Below are 19,114 nucleotides of genomic sequence, written 5' to 3' on the forward strand. Positions count from 1 at the left end.
ATTAAACTTCCACCAGAACTTTTCATATTCAATAGCAGAAAGGGAAGGAACACTTCCATTCTCAAGGCAAGTTTTAGGCATCTGCGGGTTCTAAGTTGTTAGCCTCTTCTCTGCCGCTCAAAGGTCTCTATTCCAAATCCTAGCTCGGCATCTCTTCCCTCTCCTACCTTAGCATAAAATCTTGAATTCTAACTGTGATCCCTAGGGTAATTAGCCTTGCTTAAAATTTCTACAGAAACTGTTTGATATTGCCTTCATGCTTTGGTTTAAAAGTTCAAGTAATGAGCTTATTTTTTTTCTTTAAATAAGCTTTAAAACACAGAAATGGTCAGCACACTTCACAATCTTTGTACTCATCACGTCCTAATGCCTTGCTCCAGCTGACACACCATCCTACACTCTACCAATGATAATTTGTGTCATAACTGCATGCCACATGCCACAAATCACAATGTATGATTCATTTCTCATTGACATGACAAACGTGTCCACATGAGTCACCTCATGTTTTACATATGAATACTAACTCTCCCACATTTTCTGCAAATTGTTTTACTTACTATTCTTCATAGAAATTCAAAATGTGTTTTCTGAATTAACATAAACAGCTAAAATCTCACAATCTTTCATGACAAGATAACTTGTTGCAGTAAAGTAATTTCCTAAGAAAAGAAGTACAGCCTAGTCTTGGCTTCCAGAACACTTCATTTTTTAATGTCTACACCCATTCATCTTTTCACCCACTAAATATCTTTTAGCATTTCCTATAGAACAGGAAACCCACAAAAGAACTGAAAATATAATAATAAGGATGAGTTCAGTTACAATGCTTGCCTTCCCTAGACCCATTCTACATCTTCTGCCTTACTCTGTGCCCCAAGCAGATGATCTTTGTCAATTTCCTTAACATCTAATTTTGTGTGGGACTCAGCCAGTGGGAGGCACCAGCAGAAGAAACCAGGGCAAGTATCTTGATTTCCTTCCCTGTGATTTCCCCTTCTTGGTGTTAGTGGTAGTGGTTGTACTTTTCTGTTACTATAGCTTCTATTGAATGAACCAAATTCCATTTTTCCAGCCTCTAAAATGGTCTAATAAAACCATTTGTTTCTCTTCCCTTTTCAAATGTATGAATGTTTTTATCTTCTTGGTGGTGTTAGTTCCTGAGATTCTCAACATTCCTGCTGACTCTTTGATCTTGTCCACAGCTCTAAAAAGTTCCTCTATTCTGTCTTTCACATTCCAGTCTCCTGCAACTATCTTCTTTAGCATAATAGAAGAGGACATTCTTTGCTTTCATGATATTAACAATGGAGTGGGATAAACAGACTCTTTTATTTTTGGTACCAGGGATCAAACTCAGGACCTTGCGCTTCAGTGGCACCACTGAGCTAAATCCCTGGCCTCCAAACAGACTCTTAATATGTTATGACTTGAAAGTATAAAAGGTATTTACCTAATCTGCAATATCTAAGAAGGGCTGGGCATGGTGGTGCATTCCTGTAATCCCAATACTTGGGAGGCTGAGGCAGGACTATCCCAAGTTCAAGGCCAGCCTTCAATACATAGTGAGTTCAAGGTCAGACTGGACTATGTAGCCAGACTCTGTCTCAACAAACAAACAAAAATCCAGGAAGGTTTGTGGTATGAGATATTTAACATTCTAAAATATACTCTAAAATAGTCAAGCAATACAAATGTATATGAAGTAAAAGAAAGTTTCATCTCTCATTCTTCTCTTCAGAAGTATCATTGTAACAATTTAATATATAATTTTATTGAGATTTTAAAATCGACTTTCTATATCCTATATACGCTAGTCAAGCAATAGCAATGAATATGATGTTATATATATATATATATATATATATATATATATGCAGTAAAAGTGTAGATGAAGTAAAAAGAAGTCTCACCTTCCTGTTTTTCTCTTCAGAACTATCACTATAACAGTTTAATATATAACTTTCTAGAAATTTTAGTCTACTCATATATTTGTGCATATCATATATACATATGTTAAATTTTGCTTGATACAGATGGAAATATCCTACACAACTTACTTTTTACACTTGAAAATATATCAGGGAGAACTTTTCATTTTTCTTGAACTATCATTAAGCATTTCATTGTGTAGAGGTACAATAATGTAACAGGATTTGTTCATAAATATTTAGGTTATAGATTTTGTGAGTAAATATATAATAAGTACTTACTGTATGCCAGGACTATTCTATAAATTAACAACACAATATCTCTGCTCTGATGATTTCTATTTTGCAAAGAATGTTCCAATGGACTTTTGTGTGTGTGTGTGTGTGTGACATTGGATTTGAACCCAGGACCTTGCACATGATAGGCAAACACTCTACTAGTGAGATATATACCCAGTTTTCTTGTATATCTTTGAATATATGCAAATGTAAAATATTTATATAGGAAAATGTATAAGCTTTTAAATGCTGATCAATGACAATATGAGCCCATCAACAAATATTAGTTCAGTAAGGGACTAAAAGTATTCTTTTAAGATAAATGATAAAGTCAGCAGATAGGCAGATATGTTTTTCTTTGGTGTGCAGAGTTTACTTTGTTAAAATTAGTTTCCAACCTTGAAAAAAGAGACTTAAGAAAAATTAATGTTTCTGTCACTTCTTAAAAAATCAGAATCTCTGCCAGAGGTAGGGGCTTCTGGACTGTCGTTTCAGTGCTCCCAGCTCAGAAGAAGGGGCTTCCGGGAACCCATTCCGGTGCTCCCAGCCCAGAGGTAGGGGGTTCCAGGCTGCCTTTCCACCACTCCCAGCCCAGAGGAAGGGGCTTCTGGGGCCCCGTTCCAGCACTCCCAGGCCAGAGGAAGGGGCTTCTGGGCTCCTGTTCCACCACTCCCAGCCCAGGGGTAGGGGCTTCAGGGCTGCCATTCCACCACTCCCAGCCCAGAGGATGGGGCTTCAGGGGCCCCCTTTCAGCATTCTTAGCCCAGAGGAAGGGCCTTCTGGGCTATCGTTCCAGCACCCCCAGCCCAGAGGAAGAGGCTTCTGGGCCCCTGTTCCACCACTCCCAGCCCAGAGGTAGGGGCTTTTGGAATGCCATTCCACCACTCTCAACTCAGAGGAGGTGAGGCTCGCAGGCGCCAAAAGCACCCCTGCCCCATTGAAATGAGAAGACACATTAAACAAGTCTCAAAACCAAACGTTCAGATCACCTACAGCAAGCCCAAAGGGAAATGAGATGGAACACACTGATACTCAAGCACCTGGATTCCATGAACTGGCAACAAAAGAGGATTTGGAAAAAATGAAATCAGAAATAATTTCTCAGATAACAGCAGAGATTGTCCTTGCAGTGCAAGACATGATTAATAAATCTAGAGAGGAGCTGAGGAACAACATGGAATCCTAACTTGGGAAACAAATGGAATTCATAAAACAGATGCAAACAGATTTCCAGGAGATCAAAAGCTCCACTGAAAGTCTAAATAGCAGAATGAGCCAATGGGAGGATAGAATTTCAGATATAGAAGATAAGCTTTCAATTAGTGACCAGGAAAACAAAAATTGCTTCAGAATTGTAAGGGACCATGAGAAATCAATACAGCAGCTGCTAGATGATGCAAAGAAGAATAACACAAGACTGACTGGAGTCAATGAAGAAACAGGAAAGAGTGCAGATGACATAAAAAAACTGTTCACAGAAGTAAGGGCAGGAAATTTCCCAAGCAGGAAAAAAGAACTTGACATACAGATAAGGGAGGAATATAGGGCTCCAAATAGCCTTGATCAAAAAAAATGTACACATAAGCATATAATTGTTAAGATTCCAGAAATCAAACAGAAGAACAAAGTTCTACAAGAAGTTAGAGAAAAGAAACAAATCACATAAAAAGGAAAACCCATCAGAATCACAGCAGAATTCATTGCTATTTCTTTTTCTTTTTTTTTTTTTTGGTACCAGGGATCGAACTCGGGTCCTTGCGCTTGCGCAGCAGGCAACAAAACCACTGAGCTAAATCCCTGGCCCCAACAGTAGACTTTTTAATGAAAACCCTCAAGGCAAGAAGAGCTTGGAGTGAAGTACTGCAAGCCCTAAAGGAAAACAGCCTCCAACCCAGATGGATGTACCCTGCAAAGCTGTTTCAAAAGTGATGGAGAAATAAGATATTTTCATAAGAAAGAGCACCTTAGGAACTTCATGAATACCAAACCAGCACTTCACAAAATTTTACACAATATCCTAGGAACAGACAATGAGGATCAAAACCCCAGGAAGCACAGCAGAATGAACCCATCGGGTGCAACAAGAATTTAAATGTAAAGGGGGAGAATCCAACAACAAAAAAAGTCATGACAATGATAAGTCAATACGTATCAGTTAAAACCATCAATGTTAATGGTCTCAATTCACCAATCAAAAGAAATAGACTGGCAGAATGGGTCAAGAAGCAAAATCCAACAATATGCTGCATACAAGAAACACACTTAATTCAAAAGGAAACTCATAGACTGAAAATTAAAGGGTGGAAAACAATACTCCATGTGACAGGAAACTGAAAAAAAGCAGGAGTAGCTATCTTCTTTGCAGATCAAGTAGATTTCAAACCAACACTGATTAAGAGAGATGAAGAAGGACACTACCTTCTTGTAAAGGGAACAATCCAAGAGGAAGAGATGAAAATCATAAATATCTATACACCAAACACTAGTGCACCCAACTATATAAAACGAATACTAACAGATATGAAAAGTCATATATGCACTAATACAATTGTAGTGGGGGACCTCAACACCCCACTGTCACAAAAAGATAGATTGGCTAGACAAAAAATAAGTAATGAAATACTAGAACTCAATCGAACTCTTGAACAAATGAACTTAACAGATGTTTACAGAGTCTTCCACCCCACAAAATCAGAATACACATACTTCTCAGCTGTACATGGGTCATTCTCCAAAACAGACCACATACTCACACATAGAACATGTTTAAGTAAGTGCAAAGGAACTGAAGTTATCCCCTGTATATTATCAGACCACAGTGCGATGAAATTGGAGATCAATAGCAAAAGAAACCTCAAGAATTTCATAAACACACGGAAATTGAACAACACACTTCTGAATAACCAATGGGTCACAGAGGAAATTAAAGAAGAAATCAGACAGTTCCTTCAATTAAATGAAAATGACAATACAACATATCGGAATCTATGGGACACAATGAAAGCAGACTTACAAGGGAAATTCATAGCAGTGAATACGCATATTAGGAAAACAGAATGAGCCCAATTAAGCAACCTGATGCTGCACCTCAAGTTTCTAGAAAAAGAAGAACAGGACAACCCCAAAGCTCATACAAGGGAGGAAATTATAAAGATCAGAGCAGAAATCAATGCAATGGAGACTAAGAGAACAATACAAAAAATCAATGAAGCCAAGAGTTGGTTCTTTGAAAGAATCAACAAAATTGACAAACCTTTAGCCAGACTTATCAGAAAAAGGAAAGAAAAGGCCAAATCCATGCAATTAGGAATGAAAAGGGTGAAATGACAACAGACCCAGCAGAAATCCAGAGGATCATCAATACCTACTTCCAGAACCTATACATAAATAAGATGGACAACACAGAAGAAATGGACAGATTCCTAGATAAGTATGAATTACAAAAGTTGAACGAAGAAGACCTAAAAATTCTAAACAACCCAATATCAACCAATGAAATTGAAAATGTAATTAAAAACTTATCAACGAAGAAAAGCCCAGGCCCTGATGGCTTCACTGCTGAATTCTACAAGACACTTAGAGAGGAACTACTGCCACTACTGTTTAAACTCTTCAATGAAATTGAAAGGGAAGCAATACTCCCAAATTCATTCCTGGAAGCAAGCATCACCTTGATCCCCAAAGCAGAGAAAGACCCAACCGAAAAGGAGAACCACAGGCTTATCTCACTAATGAACACAGATGCAAAAATCCTTAATAAGATACTGAAAAATAGAATGCAGAAGATCATCAAGAAGATCATAAACCCTGATCAAGTGGGATTCATCCCAGGGATGCAGGGATGGTTCAACATACACAAATCAATCAATCGATGTAATACACTATATCAATAGAGCCAAGGACAAAAACCATATGATTATCTCATCTCCATAGATGCAGAAAAAGCATTTGACAAAATCCAATATGCATTTATGATAAAAACCCTACAAAAAATTGGAATAGATGGTCTCTACCTCAACCTGATAAAAGCCATCTATGAAAAACCAACAGCTAATATCATACTAAATGGTCAAAAACTGAAATCCTTCACACTCAAATCAGGAACAAGACAAGGATGTCCACTATCACCACTTTTGTTCAATATAGTTCTGGAAACATTAGCCACAGCAATTAGACAAGAGAAAGAAAGAAAAGGAATAAAGATAGGAAATGAAGTAGTCAAATTGTCATTATTTGCAGATGACATGATACTCTATATAGAAGACCCCAAGAACGCCACCAAAAGTCTTCTAGACTTAATAACCAAATTCAGTCAAGTAGCTGGATACAAGGTCAACACACAAAAATCAATAGCTTTCCTCTACACAAATGACAGACTCACTGAGAAAGAAATAGGGCAAAGAATTCCTTTCACAATAGCATCCAAAAAACTGAAATACCTAGGAATCAACCTAACGAAAGAAATCAAAGACCTCTTCTCTGAAAACTATAGCACTCTATAAAGAGAGATTGAAGATGATATCAGAAAATGGAAAGACATCCCCTGCTCCTGGGTAGGAAGGATTAATATAGTGAAAATGGCCATACTTCCAAAACTGCTATATAGATTTAATGCAATTCCAATTGAGATACCAGCAGCATACTTCATGGACCTTGAGAAAACAATCCAAAAATTCATTTGGAACAAGAAGAGACCCAGAATAGCAAAAGCAATTCTAGGTAGCAGAGACATGGCAGGGAGTATCACAATCCCCAACCTGCAACTATACTACAAAGCTACTGTGATAAAAACAGCATGGTACTGGCAAAGAAACAGACCTGAGGACCAGTGGAACAGATTAGAAGATGCAGAAACAATGCCAGACATACTCAGCCATCTCATCTTTGATAAAGGAGCCAAACACCCTCACTGGAGGAAAGATAGCCTCTTTAATAAATGGTGCTGGAAAAATTGGGTTTCAACTTCCAAAGATTAAAACTAGACCTATATCTCTCTCCATGCACTAAACTAAAATCAAAATGGATTAAAGATCTAAATATCAAAATAGAAACTCTGAACCAGTTGGAACAGAGGTTAGGTAGAACTCTTGAAGACACTGGTGTAGGAAAAGATTTTATGAACAAAACCTCAGTTGCCCATGAACTAGCACAATCAACAAGTGGGATCTCTTCTTATTAAAAAGCTTCTGCACAGCAAGAGAAACCACCAGCAGTGTGAAGAGAAAACTCACAATGTGGGGAAAAATCTTCACCTGCTTTTCCTCAGACAAGTCTACTATCTTGAATGTATAAAGAACTTAAAAAGATCAGACCTCCCACATTTAAAGACCCAATCCAAAGATGGGCATCTGAAATGTATAGACATTTCTCAGACAAAGAAGTAGAAATAGCAAATAAATAAATGAAAAAATGTTCAACATCACTGGTCATTCGAGAGATGCAAATGAAAACAACACTGAGATTCCGCCTCACTCCAGAAAGAATGGCTGCTATCATGAAATCAACCAATAACAAATGCTGGTGGGGCTGTGAGGAAAGAGGAACACTGCTCCACTGCTGGTGGGAGTGCAGACTGGTGCAAGCACTGTGGAAATCAGTATGGAGATACCTGAAAGAACTAGGACTGGAAGTCCCATTTGACCCTGCTATTCTACTGCTGGGGATCTTCCCCAAAGAATTAAAAGAATCATACCACAGTGATATATGTGCACCCACGTTCAGAGCAGCATAGTTTGTGATAGGTAAAACTTGGAAACAGCCCAAATGCCCATCAACTGGAGTCTGGATAAAGAAAATGTGTTTTTTTAATAAAAGGGAGTATTACTCAGCCATAAAAAATGAGAAATTGGAGACATTTATAGCTAAGTGGATGCACATTGAGGCGATACTCTTAAGTGAAATAAATAGGACACACTTGTATAAATACCGAATAATTTCTCTGGTGTGAGAAACTGAAAGTGTAAATAAGGACTAAAATGTATAATAAGTAATGTGAAATGGGAAAGAAAGGGGCAAAGGCGAAGTGGGAGGGCTAGGGGAAAGGAAAGAAGGAAATGGAATTAATAACAGAAAATGGAAAAATGTAAACAAAGTCTTTATAAGTAGGGAGGGATGGAGGGGTTGAAGGGAAGGCAGAGGAAGGAGGAAAAATAAGAACCAAGAGAAATTATGTAAAGGCGCAAATTTCCAATGATGAATGCCAGTATATTGAATACCTAAAGTGTACCAGTGATTAAAATGAATAATTGATAATGCAAAAAAATAAATCAGAATCTCTGTTAACATTGGGCCCACATTTGCACAGGGCAACTGGATCTGTGATGAGCGAATTTGCCACAATCCTTGCTATTCCAAATTATCTTATACCTGGTCACTTTACTTCATGTTACCTGCCTAACTCTTAAAGCTTTTAAATTTGTTGGTCTCCATCAAGCACTTAACAGTTTATCCCAAGCGTCACTTCAGCAGTGTATTTGTTTATGGACTGACTATGTGGATCTTGGTTAAGTGTCATTTATACCAGTCAATTCTTGTATTGAATAAATTTGATAAAATTGTAATTTTTATATTTCCTGCTATATTCTTATAAAAATTAACAAGAAAATGCAATTTTTGGTCATCCTGCATTTAAATAATTGGATTTGTAAGTGGTTAAGGAGGAAAGAAAAAGATTCCTAAAAGAGACAAAGTGATTCTAGGTACTAGAATATTTACCAATTACCTTATATATGAATTTACATAGTAAAGCAATTTTATCTGTCAGAAAAAAACAGTAGTTCAGGTTGGAAACACAGAAAAGTGGAAATTCAGGTCAATGAAGGAAATGCCTTTCCAAACTTACCTGCGAGGCAGGATATTTTAGCTAAAATAACTAGCCTTCCATTTAATGTATAGTTCTTAACTGCTAAATTGCTTGGATTTGAATCTTGATTCTGAGACTTAATAGGTCTATTTTTTTATTAGGTCATTTAACTATTCTCTGAATAGTTTCTTCATTTGTAAATCGAGATAATGAATCCTACTTTATAAGTTTTCTGTGATATTCAAATGAGTGACTGACATAGTAAGCTGTAATTATACACACATCACTTATATCTTCATGCCTTTAAATTTACTCTCCAAATAATTATTTGATTCCCCTCCACTCAATCCTCACTAGTCAACCTTCTGTTAGCTTCCCGTATGACATGACTTCCTGTATGGCATTTACATCTTCCAAGGTTTCTGAGGAAGAACTATCTGAAGCCTCTGTGATTTGATCACCTTAGTCTTTATCAATCAGTACATCAATGAGATGTAATACTGCCAAAGATGTAATTCAATGACAGCTTGCAAATTTTTATTACCAGCAACAGTGTTTGCCAATAGATCATTTTCTTAAGTAAAATGACAAAGGATTGAGCTTTTTGAGGCTGTTTTTTTGTTCACCTGCAAGCTAATCAATAGTCATTTGTATATAACAGTTTGAGACTTGGAAAGGTGAATCTTGGGCAATGCATTTCAATGTATGATAAATAAAATTGCTTTAGATGGTACTGATATGGTATCTACTAATGAACTGATATTTACTGGGTTGAACTTATCTTTACAGGGTTCCTGTGAAAAAATACGTACATGGGGTCTTGCTAAACAAAGCATTTGTGAAATTTGGCCATATTATGGTAAGCAAATGGATATTACTACTTTAAAATAACTTTTGCATATTAATTTATGACTTTTGAAAAAGAATTTTTGAGGACTCTATATGTTGGTACAATTAAAACTAGTATGTTTGGAAGTAAATTAAAGTATTTCCTTAAAAATATGGTTGTGTACAAGATAGACTTTAATAGATTTGCTCCAAGTAATTTTCTTAGTTTGAATAAACTCTTCACTCTACATTTCTTATCTCAGTTGGACACAACATGAAACAGTAGCATAAATGTTCCTACTTTTGATTACATGATTTGGGGAGAGTCATTCTGTCTCTGTATGCAGCCATAGAGGTAAACCACTCTAATCTCCCTTTAAAAGTACCTACTCTAAAAATCTCAGATGACTGACAGTGATGAGATGGATCCACTGTGGAATTCATGTCATGCTGCTCCCAACCTTTGACTAAGCATAGCGAAAGGACTGTAACCTGGCTTCTCCTGTCTGCTCAACCTCAGGTGACACCACTAATATAATTCTTCTACAGGCATGAGAGCCACTCCTCCCCAGAGCAGGGCATCCACAAGTAAACTCACTTCACAGAAAAGGAGGTAAAGGAGAGGGTTGTACCCATGGGATCTTACATACTGTATTATTTAGAGTCTATAAGTTCTGTACTTTACTGTATTTTTTAGAGTACTGTAAAATTTTAATGAGTTAGTTCACAGCTAAATGAGTTGCTCAGAGATAATAATCTGCAAGCCTGCTGGGCATGGCCTCAGTATACAGTATAGGCCAGTGGTGGCAAACCTATGGTGTACATGCCACAGTTGGCTGTACTGTTTGTATTGCTGAAAATGCTAAAAGGTTTGCTATCACTGGTTTAGGCACTAAATGAGAGATCTCTACATATCACCATGTCTCTAGTAGGAATACACAGATCTGGAAACCAAAGAGTGAAACCAAGAATGGCCCCATTTACAATCCTTCTCGATGTCCCCCTAGGGAACTTTGTGCTTTGCCACACATCTATGAGTTAAGCAGAATTAGAAATCTTGATCTTCAAAAGTTTCTTGTTTTGCAAGAAGGCAGGGCAAAGAGTCACTGAATTACAAGCACAGGTGAAGGACAATTTTGGTCCTTTGCACCCAGGGATCAGTAGACATAACTGATTAGCCAGAGGAGTTGGGGCTGCTTTTATACACTGGGGACAAAGTAACACACATGAGACTGGGGTGATCCACTTGAGTGCCTCTTGGTATGCCCTCGACCAATGTAACTGTGAATGCACATGCAGCAATGCCAGACTGAAAAGAGTAAAATGACCCAAGGGCTAAGATTCCTTAAGAATGAATGCTTAGGTTATACCAGCTGGTACATCAGGAAAACACACTGAAGTGACAGCTGAGGGAAATCATGGAGGAGATACACTAAAAATTCTTATGAACTGATTTGTACCCCAGCTGTGGCACTTTGGGGTCCATTACTGAGTTTGCCTCAGATCAAGATTTTCCTCCACTGCTCTAAGACAGTGACCTGGCATAGCAGAGGCACTAGAATTTGGAATTCTTCTAATGGACAACTTTGGTTACTCATTGGTCTGGCCAAGACTCAATTACACTGCAAACTGGGACTTTTTCTACTCATCCTTTTATCCTTTTCTGCTTCAACCTGAATTATAATGTGAGTTTCCCTGCCTCCTGCTCCTTTTCCCTAATTTCCTTCATAAGCATTTTCTCCAATCTCTTAGACATTTAATCTTTGATGGCATCTACTTGCAGAAGTCAGTAACTGATCCTCTGAGTATTGTTTCCAAATTTCAGCAAAAGAAAATGATACCCTCATAGGGTGATTTAGGATGATTTAAGATCCTCAATGGGAAAGGCAGATTGTAGTCTAATCTTTAGCTTCTAATAGGACTTTGCTTTTTTTGGAGGGGGGGGGGTCAACAATTGCTCTGGTTTTGTACACTTTACTCTCTTAAAATTTCCTCCAAAATTTCTCAAATCTAAGAATAACTGATGGCTGGGTCAAAACCATTCTGACTTATGTTAATTTGAGAAATGAAAATGTCCACTGAACAACAATAAATTGGACCTACTATTTGTACAGTGGCTTTGATAGTACATTCAAATACAAAGCCTGTATGGTGATTTGGAGATGAAGGCAGTATGAGGAAATACAAAAGATTTTAAGAAGAGAGAGTACATGTACCAGCAATACATTAAGCAACCCGCAAAATTCATTAATGACAGAATTATAGTAAAAGGTTTTAAAAGGGGGGAAGTTATTGAAAGAAAATTTTATGCAAAGGCTAAAAAAGACCTGGAGGCAAGATACTTAACCCAAAGGTCGTAGAAAAAAGAAGGTGCGCTTGGGTTGAGGAGCAACACAAGCTAAAAATTGTGTGACCTTAGAAATCAATTTATGTAGTTCAAGACATTATTGTCTTGCCTCATGGTTTGCTCTAACATCTTGTGTCTAATCCATCTAATTTTATTGGCTCTACATTCAAAAACAGAGCAGCAATCCTCTCACTTAACAAATCCATCATCTTGGTTCCTGGCCTCATCATCTCACTCCTGGATTATTACAATGGCTTCCTAATAGTTTATTCTCAACACTGCAGAGTGTAATCCTTTTACGTTTTAATTCACACCTTTGTTCCAAGCCATGACCTTCAAGACGCCCTATCACTCTAACCTCTGGTCTCACTACTCTTGGCTTGCTCATTCTGCTCCAATTCTGCTGGTTTGCCTTGTTCTTCCACAAACACATAAGGCTTCTAGAGCCTTCAATCTTTTTGTTTTCTTAATGCTCGAAGCTCACGCATATATATATATATACATATCACGGACTCTTTCCTCTAAAGTCAGCTCAACTCATCAATACTCTTAATTCTTCAGTTTGCCTCTCTACCTTCAACTCCCCTCAATTTTTCTTTTTATATAGCGTTTCTTTTTAACCTAACTACTGCCTGCCTTTCCTATCATATAAATTCCATGAAGGGAGTGTTCTGCTTTATTCATGGATGTTCCCCTGTTACTTGCAAGGCACTTAATAAATATTTGGCGAATTTGTCTTCGAAGCTACATTTTTCTTCCTGCAGGGCAACTGCTGTTGGGTTATTAGCCTTAATAAGCTTCCCAAATTCTCAAAACAGAAGGCCTAGGTCATAGGGCTAACCCCATATTTAAAAGTTACCAGAGCCCAGCTGCTTAGAGACTCAGTTTCACACCTGGACTCCACAGGTTTAGAGGACAGAGAAGTCGAATAGCTGGTGTGCATTAGTTTCTTAGTCTGGAGTAGGGGAGCAAACCTGCTTCCTCTCACACAATTACTACTCTCAGCTAGCGTGACTGCTTACTTCAGCAATCCGGCGCCCCGGAGCTGGGGCGGCGCGACGCGGACCTTGCCTTTCCCGGAGCTTCAGTGCCCTCACTTAGGTGGTTAGTCCGTGCCTAAACAGTGTTGTTTTCGGGCCCAGGACGTTCTTGGCCCCAGCGCACAGGCGCCTGGGCAGCATACACTCAGCGACCCGGCGTTCCGCAGGCAGCCGAGCGGGCAGCAGCGCAGGGCTGCGAACAGGCGGCGCGGCGAACACCTGCGCCAGGCCCCCGCGGCGCGTCAGGCGAGCGCTGGACACCTCAGCCCCCAAACGCCCGCTCCCGCCGCACGCACGCGCAGTGTGCCCACGATGAGGGTCGCGGCCTTGATCAGGTAACGCGGCCCAGGGGCCGCCGGCCTCCTCTCTGTCAGCCTTTGGCCTCTTCTTGCAGTCGCCGGCGCCGGGAGAGGCGGGCTTGGGCCGGAGCCGCGGGCCCGGCTCGCCGTGTGTCCAGGCCACAGGAAGAGGCGGGACCTCGGGCTGTTCCCGGCTGGCTGGACTCACTGCGGCACGCCCCGCCCGCTGGCCCGCGGTCCCTCACAAGTGCGCTCCTCTGGGGGAACCTTGGAAAGCGCTGGCGCCTGACCCCGCCGCCAGAGGCGCAGGTTTAATTGCTCAGGGCTTGCGGGCGTCGGGCTTTTAAAGTTCCAACGAGCCTTGAAGTTGGAGAGCCGCCCCTGATTCAACTTCGTTAATAACTCCTGCCTTTTCTCCCCGATTTTCTTCGTCTATAGTTCCTTTGGGTCACTGGTGGTCCTTCCGCCTCCCACTAAAGTCGCCTCTCCCTCGCACATTGGCTCTGCAGGATGGAGGGGAATTGCAACACTGCCTCCCTCCCTGTGTTTCTGCCTTGGACCCCAAGTAGAAGAGCTCTTTTCCCTTGTGGGGACACGGAATTGTACTGTTTTAGGCTAGAGCTATTTCAGTTGCTTCTGGTGCACGATCATAATTGCTTTTGTGACCTTCGGGTGACGTACTTCATATTCCAGAGGAGTTGAAATGTGTAATAACCCATCACATTTGGTGTGTAAATAAATTCTACGACAAACTCAAAACAGGGCAACTCAATCTCTAAATTGGGGTAACAAAGGACACACAATATTGAAAAGGGAGTTTAAACAAGTATTTCATTTGAAGAGATTTGGGTCACGAGTATCTAAGGTACAACTTTTGAAGTACGTTGAAGATCCCATAAACGTGTAAATCACTGCCCAAGATGACTGGTACTGGTTGACAGTACTGACCTATTATAGGCTGAATATGTCATTCCAATTACTGTAGCTATTAGAATACTGTATTCCAATTCCTCTTTAGTTCCATTTTTAAGGAAGTATAAAATAGTCAAAATAAGTATTGTTATTCAGTAAATTTACTCTGTAAAGGAAATGATTAAGTTTTAACCACTGTGGTTTTCAGAAATAATTAAAAGTAGCCCAGGAATGAGTAATTCACATCCACATTCAATTTGCCAAACATTTTAAAGATTAACTAATACACACCTACTAAGGCAGAAATTTGGAGGGAAGGAGAGAAGAGCCACATAATCTGTTACAGCAAATATTATGTGATGTGCATATGTTACTTTTATAATCAAGTTACTGAAAAGAGCAATGTTGGAAAATTCTTGGTAAATGTTGAGTTTTATGTATGTCAGGATCTATGATGTAAGTATGAATACATATATATGTTCATGATACATGTATGCCCGTCATATATGTGTTTATGTTTTACATGTATGTATGCATGTTTGCATTTGAACCTGAACAGTGAATCTCTGTGTTTGTGTATATGTATGACAATGAGAGATAAGAGATGTGTGTGTGTGTGTTTTAGGAATAAATGAAACAGACTTTTAATGCCTTTAGGACATAGAACATTATTTTATTAATTTGTAAACAAGTCATTGAATTTTATAGTTGAATGATACTTGAAGATTATCAAAGTGGACCATTCTCTGGAATGAAGTATGTACACCCAGTGTTGAGTAGCTTGACTTAGTGTCCCAGAGTTGGAAACTGAAAGTCTGATCCGTAGGATTTCTCATCTCATATGTGCTGTACATTTGTACCTGGATATCTGTAGGAGATTGGTTACAGGACCTCTGTGGATACTAAAATCTGCAGATGTAAAGTCCTTTGTATAAAATGGTGCACAGAACCTATGATATCCTCCTATATACTTTAAATCATCTCGATTATTTGTAGTACCTAATACAATGTAAATGATGTGTAAATAGCTGTCATACTGTATTTTAGTGAATAATGACAAGAAAAACATCTGTGCATATTCATCACAATGCAGTTTTTGTTTCAAGTATTTTTATTTGCATTTGGCAGAATCCATAGTGTGGAACCCATAGAAATGGAAGATGGAATAAGGGCTGAATGTACTTATGTACTTCTGGGGTTATATGAGGAGAGTAAGATAGTTGTTTACTTTTGAAAATTTTTTGTTCTTAGAATATGCAGTGAACATTTTGTTAGACATCAGTCCGCCCTTTGCAGAACACGTGGGAAGTAGTACTTAGAATCCATATTTGAGATGTTAGTACATTTTACAATGTTTGTAAATTTATAAATTGTAAATTCTGATTTTGGCTGCACACTCTTCAATCTTTGGTATTTGATAGAATTAGTTTTTTTTTTATTTTGGGGAAATTTAGTGAGGTTGAATAGGGGGAGTTGTGGAAGACTCATTTAGGGGAGTCAACATGAAGAGAGGGAGTGCATGTTCTTTTTTAATACTACCTTTGGCTCTTTGCTCTTTTCTTCTCCCTGAGAAGTTCTGAAATGAGCATTGTATATACAGTGGTGCCTGATGTACTGATAGTATTGATTCTTAACATTATTGGTGTAATTCAGCATTTTGTTTCTTATGTCTGCAAAATCTGAAGGCAAGTACTTCCGGCTTTGTCAACTCAAATTTTTAATTTGATCCTTTAGTTGGTGATAGATAGTAGCCAGTACTTGTTGGAACAGATTTTTTTTTAAACTTAGTTTCATCTAAGGGGTATGTATAGTAAATATTTTGCTGAGATTTAAATAATTTTTTATTGGCAAAGTATTTTGTATGTTAATAAGTGCTTATAAATATTTTGTATATTAATAATAAGCACTTATAAGTAGCAACCTTAGACATTCAGATTCATTTGCTCAGTTTGCTTATGATTTCAAAATTAATTATTGTTACTGCAGTCTGCTTATTGTTGCATTCTTGCTAAAGTCTCATATTCTGAAAAGCTGATTATGATTAAATAATGAGTTTTATTTTAATGTCTAGTGAGTCTGTGTTGAATAATGGTCCGTAACTATTTTCCCTACTTTCCTTTCTCCCTCCCTCTCCTCTGACTCTCTCTCTATTGTTTTATTTTCAGTGGTGGGAAGGACAGCTGTTATAATATGATGCAGTGCGTTGCTGCTGGGCATCAGATCGTTGCTTTAGCAAATCTGAGACCAGATGAAAACCAAGGTAAATATATGCCTTTACTAGGAAATTCTCAAAAGGACTGAAAATTACCTTTATAATCCCATTCTGTCGTATGTAGTAGACAAAAGGGAAAAAAAGAACCAATCCGTATTTAGCCCTGTTAGATGCTAGATTCTACATAGCACTTAGCATTGTTTTTGCCTACATATCTTTTAATTCTCCTAACAGCTAGTAGAAAGAGGTATTGTCAGTCTTACTTTTAATACACAAGGATACTGAAGCTCGGGTCTTATGTTTGTCCAGAGAGTGGTTAGCATAGATTTTCAAAACTGAGAATTGAACCATCTTACTTCAGAGTGCACTGCTGTTTTACCACACTTCCTCTCCAAGTGTTGCAGGCATTATACAGGGAGATAACATACAGTCTCCTACCTCAGGGAGCTTGAAAATAGCACATATTCTACACTCATAATATGAATGTTACTTTTAAGAAGATGTAGTTTTCTCTGTTTTTGGTGTAAGCCAAAGCCGTGAGACTTGAAAGAATCATAAAACATATATTTCTACTTGTTTATCTATGGTTAAGAAATGCATCCACATATAGTTTGGCTACTTTTCAATTTTTTTTGAAATTTTCACAATTAGAATTTTCAAAACAATAAATATATTTACCATTTGGGTTTTAAAACTCTTTAGTTATATAAACATTAACAAATCTGAGAAAAGAGCACTGATCTAACTTTATCCATTGCTACTTTTTTACATGGCTCTTCTACTAAGACCTTTTATCATCTCCCTCTTTTTAGACTCTGTGCTTTTGCACTACTTTTATTTTAGGATGAATTTAGAGACTAGTGTATGAAAACATTAATCACACTTCGTGGCATGAAGTAGGTATCCTATAAGTGTAGTTGAATAGGAATCTAAAACTGAGTATTTCCCTTCCTTTTTTCCCTCCTTTCCTCCCTCTTTACCTCTCTTCCCTTCCTCCCTCCCTCCCTGTCTCCCTCTGTCCCTCCCTCCCTTCCTTCTCTCTATCTCTTTTTTTTCCTCTCTCTTTCTCTTTCTCTTTCTCTTTCTCTGTTTCTTCCTCTGGCTGCCACTTTCATGTAATTTTGCTTTTATATCATTTTGTAGTTTTCTATTTTTTTTTAGCTTTGTTCTTTATCCCCTAATAGATTGATTATAAGAGATTATATCTTATATCTTCTTCTGTGTGCCCCCTCAACACTTGGGATGTCTCTGTATCTCTCATATGAATTTACTCAGTTTGTTGACAGACCAATGGTTAATGAACTCACTTGAATTAGCTTTGGGATAGTGAGCAGATATTTCACTAAGGCATTTGAATTTTCTATTTTTTCTGAGGTCAAGACCTAATTAATGCTGGAAGACAGAGATGAGAAGTATTTATAGGAAGAAATAGAATAGATTCTCTTTAGAGGGGTAGATGCATACTGTAGGATTTTGTGCTAGGATTCTAATGATGAGTAATGGCTAATTTTAAAGAGGTGTGTATGTTTTTTTACATGGTTCTGACTTTAAATGAGAAAGAGAATACTCTGAGCATGAATGGGAAATGTATTGTGATCTATATACATATTATAAGACAAAGCAAAAGCTTTACCAAAGGAAAAAACCTGCCTTTTCCCTTGCAGCTAGTCAAGCAAGAGGGTCTTTTAAAGCTGTCTTGAGAGTTCTTAGTATTTAAAAAACAGATGTTTATATAATATATAATACATAAATGATACAGCTAAAATCTTCCTCCCTGAAGTTTGTATCTTATCTTCAGCTTTTCTATATGAATTAATATATTTAACTTGTATGTAATCATTAATGTGTAATTTCCACGTACTCTTTGTTTACTGGCAGAGAAGTGACAGGTAAAGTGTCTTGGTTACTTTTCCCATTGCTGAGACAAAATACCTAACACCCACAAGTTAAAGGAGGAAAGATTTATTTAGCTCACAGTTTGTAGAGGCTTCAGTCCATTCCCCTGGCTCCAAGGCAAGGTGGCATGGCAGAGGGGCATCACAGAGGAGAAACAGTCCACAGGATGACAGAGCAGGCAGAAGGCAGTGAGCCTGCCTTCTTTCTGTCCCTTTAATTCCATCCAGAGTACAAGCCTTTTGGGTGATACCACCCACACTTAGGGTGAGGGTTTCATTGTACTACCCAGATTTATGCTGTATGCCACACATCCTTAATCCCAGTATCACACACCCTAATCCAGCATCATACACCAATGATCTAGCCACCTCCCAAAAGCGCCACCTCCCAAAAGCCCCACCTATGAGTGCAAGAGGCTTGGGGGGGGGATGGACATCTAGATACAATCCATAATATAAAGTATATCTTTAAATTATACTTGTTGGTGGAATGGAGACATTTATTTAGAATATTGTTAGTCATAGGAAATGGAATTAACTGAAATGGTAGTAACTGTAGAAAACAATAG

General features: G+C 38.3%; 1 protein-coding gene and 1 long non-coding RNA gene across 4 annotated transcripts in view; one reads left to right on the forward strand and one right to left on the reverse strand.

Annotated features, from left to right (window-relative positions):
• Window positions 1-13,384, reverse strand: part of LOC110345185 (uncharacterized) — a 52,159-nt gene extending 38,775 nt beyond the window's left edge. Inside the window, exon 1 of the long non-coding RNA XR_002388341.2 lies at window positions 13,210-13,384. This is a non-coding gene — a long non-coding RNA (uncharacterized LOC110345185). The remainder of the gene's footprint in view (window positions 1-13,209) is intronic.
• Window positions 13,385-13,431: 47 nt separating this feature from the next.
• Window positions 13,432-19,114, forward strand: part of Dph6 (diphthamine biosynthesis 6) — a 213,321-nt gene continuing 207,638 nt past the window's right edge. For 2 of the 3 annotated variants that reach the window (XM_004861510.4, XM_087207529.1), the window contains exons 1-2: window positions 13,432-13,562; window positions 16,604-16,698. In XM_004861510.4, coding sequence (XP_004861567.1) covers window positions 13,540-13,562; window positions 16,604-16,698 — 118 coding nt within the window. In that variant the 5' untranslated portion in view covers window positions 13,432-13,539. Of the gene's footprint in view, window positions 13,563-14,282; window positions 14,895-16,603; window positions 16,699-19,114 lie in introns of those variants that run through there. The other variant, XM_013078458.3, reaches the window with a different exon arrangement.

The sequence above is a fragment of the Heterocephalus glaber genome, unplaced genomic scaffold (genome assembly GCF_053883595.1).
Source record: "Heterocephalus glaber isolate CG9 unplaced genomic scaffold, H.glaber_assembly_v1.0 deba00000809, whole genome shotgun sequence".
In the NCBI taxonomy this organism is placed as follows: domain Eukaryota; kingdom Metazoa; phylum Chordata; class Mammalia; order Rodentia; family Bathyergidae; genus Heterocephalus; species Heterocephalus glaber.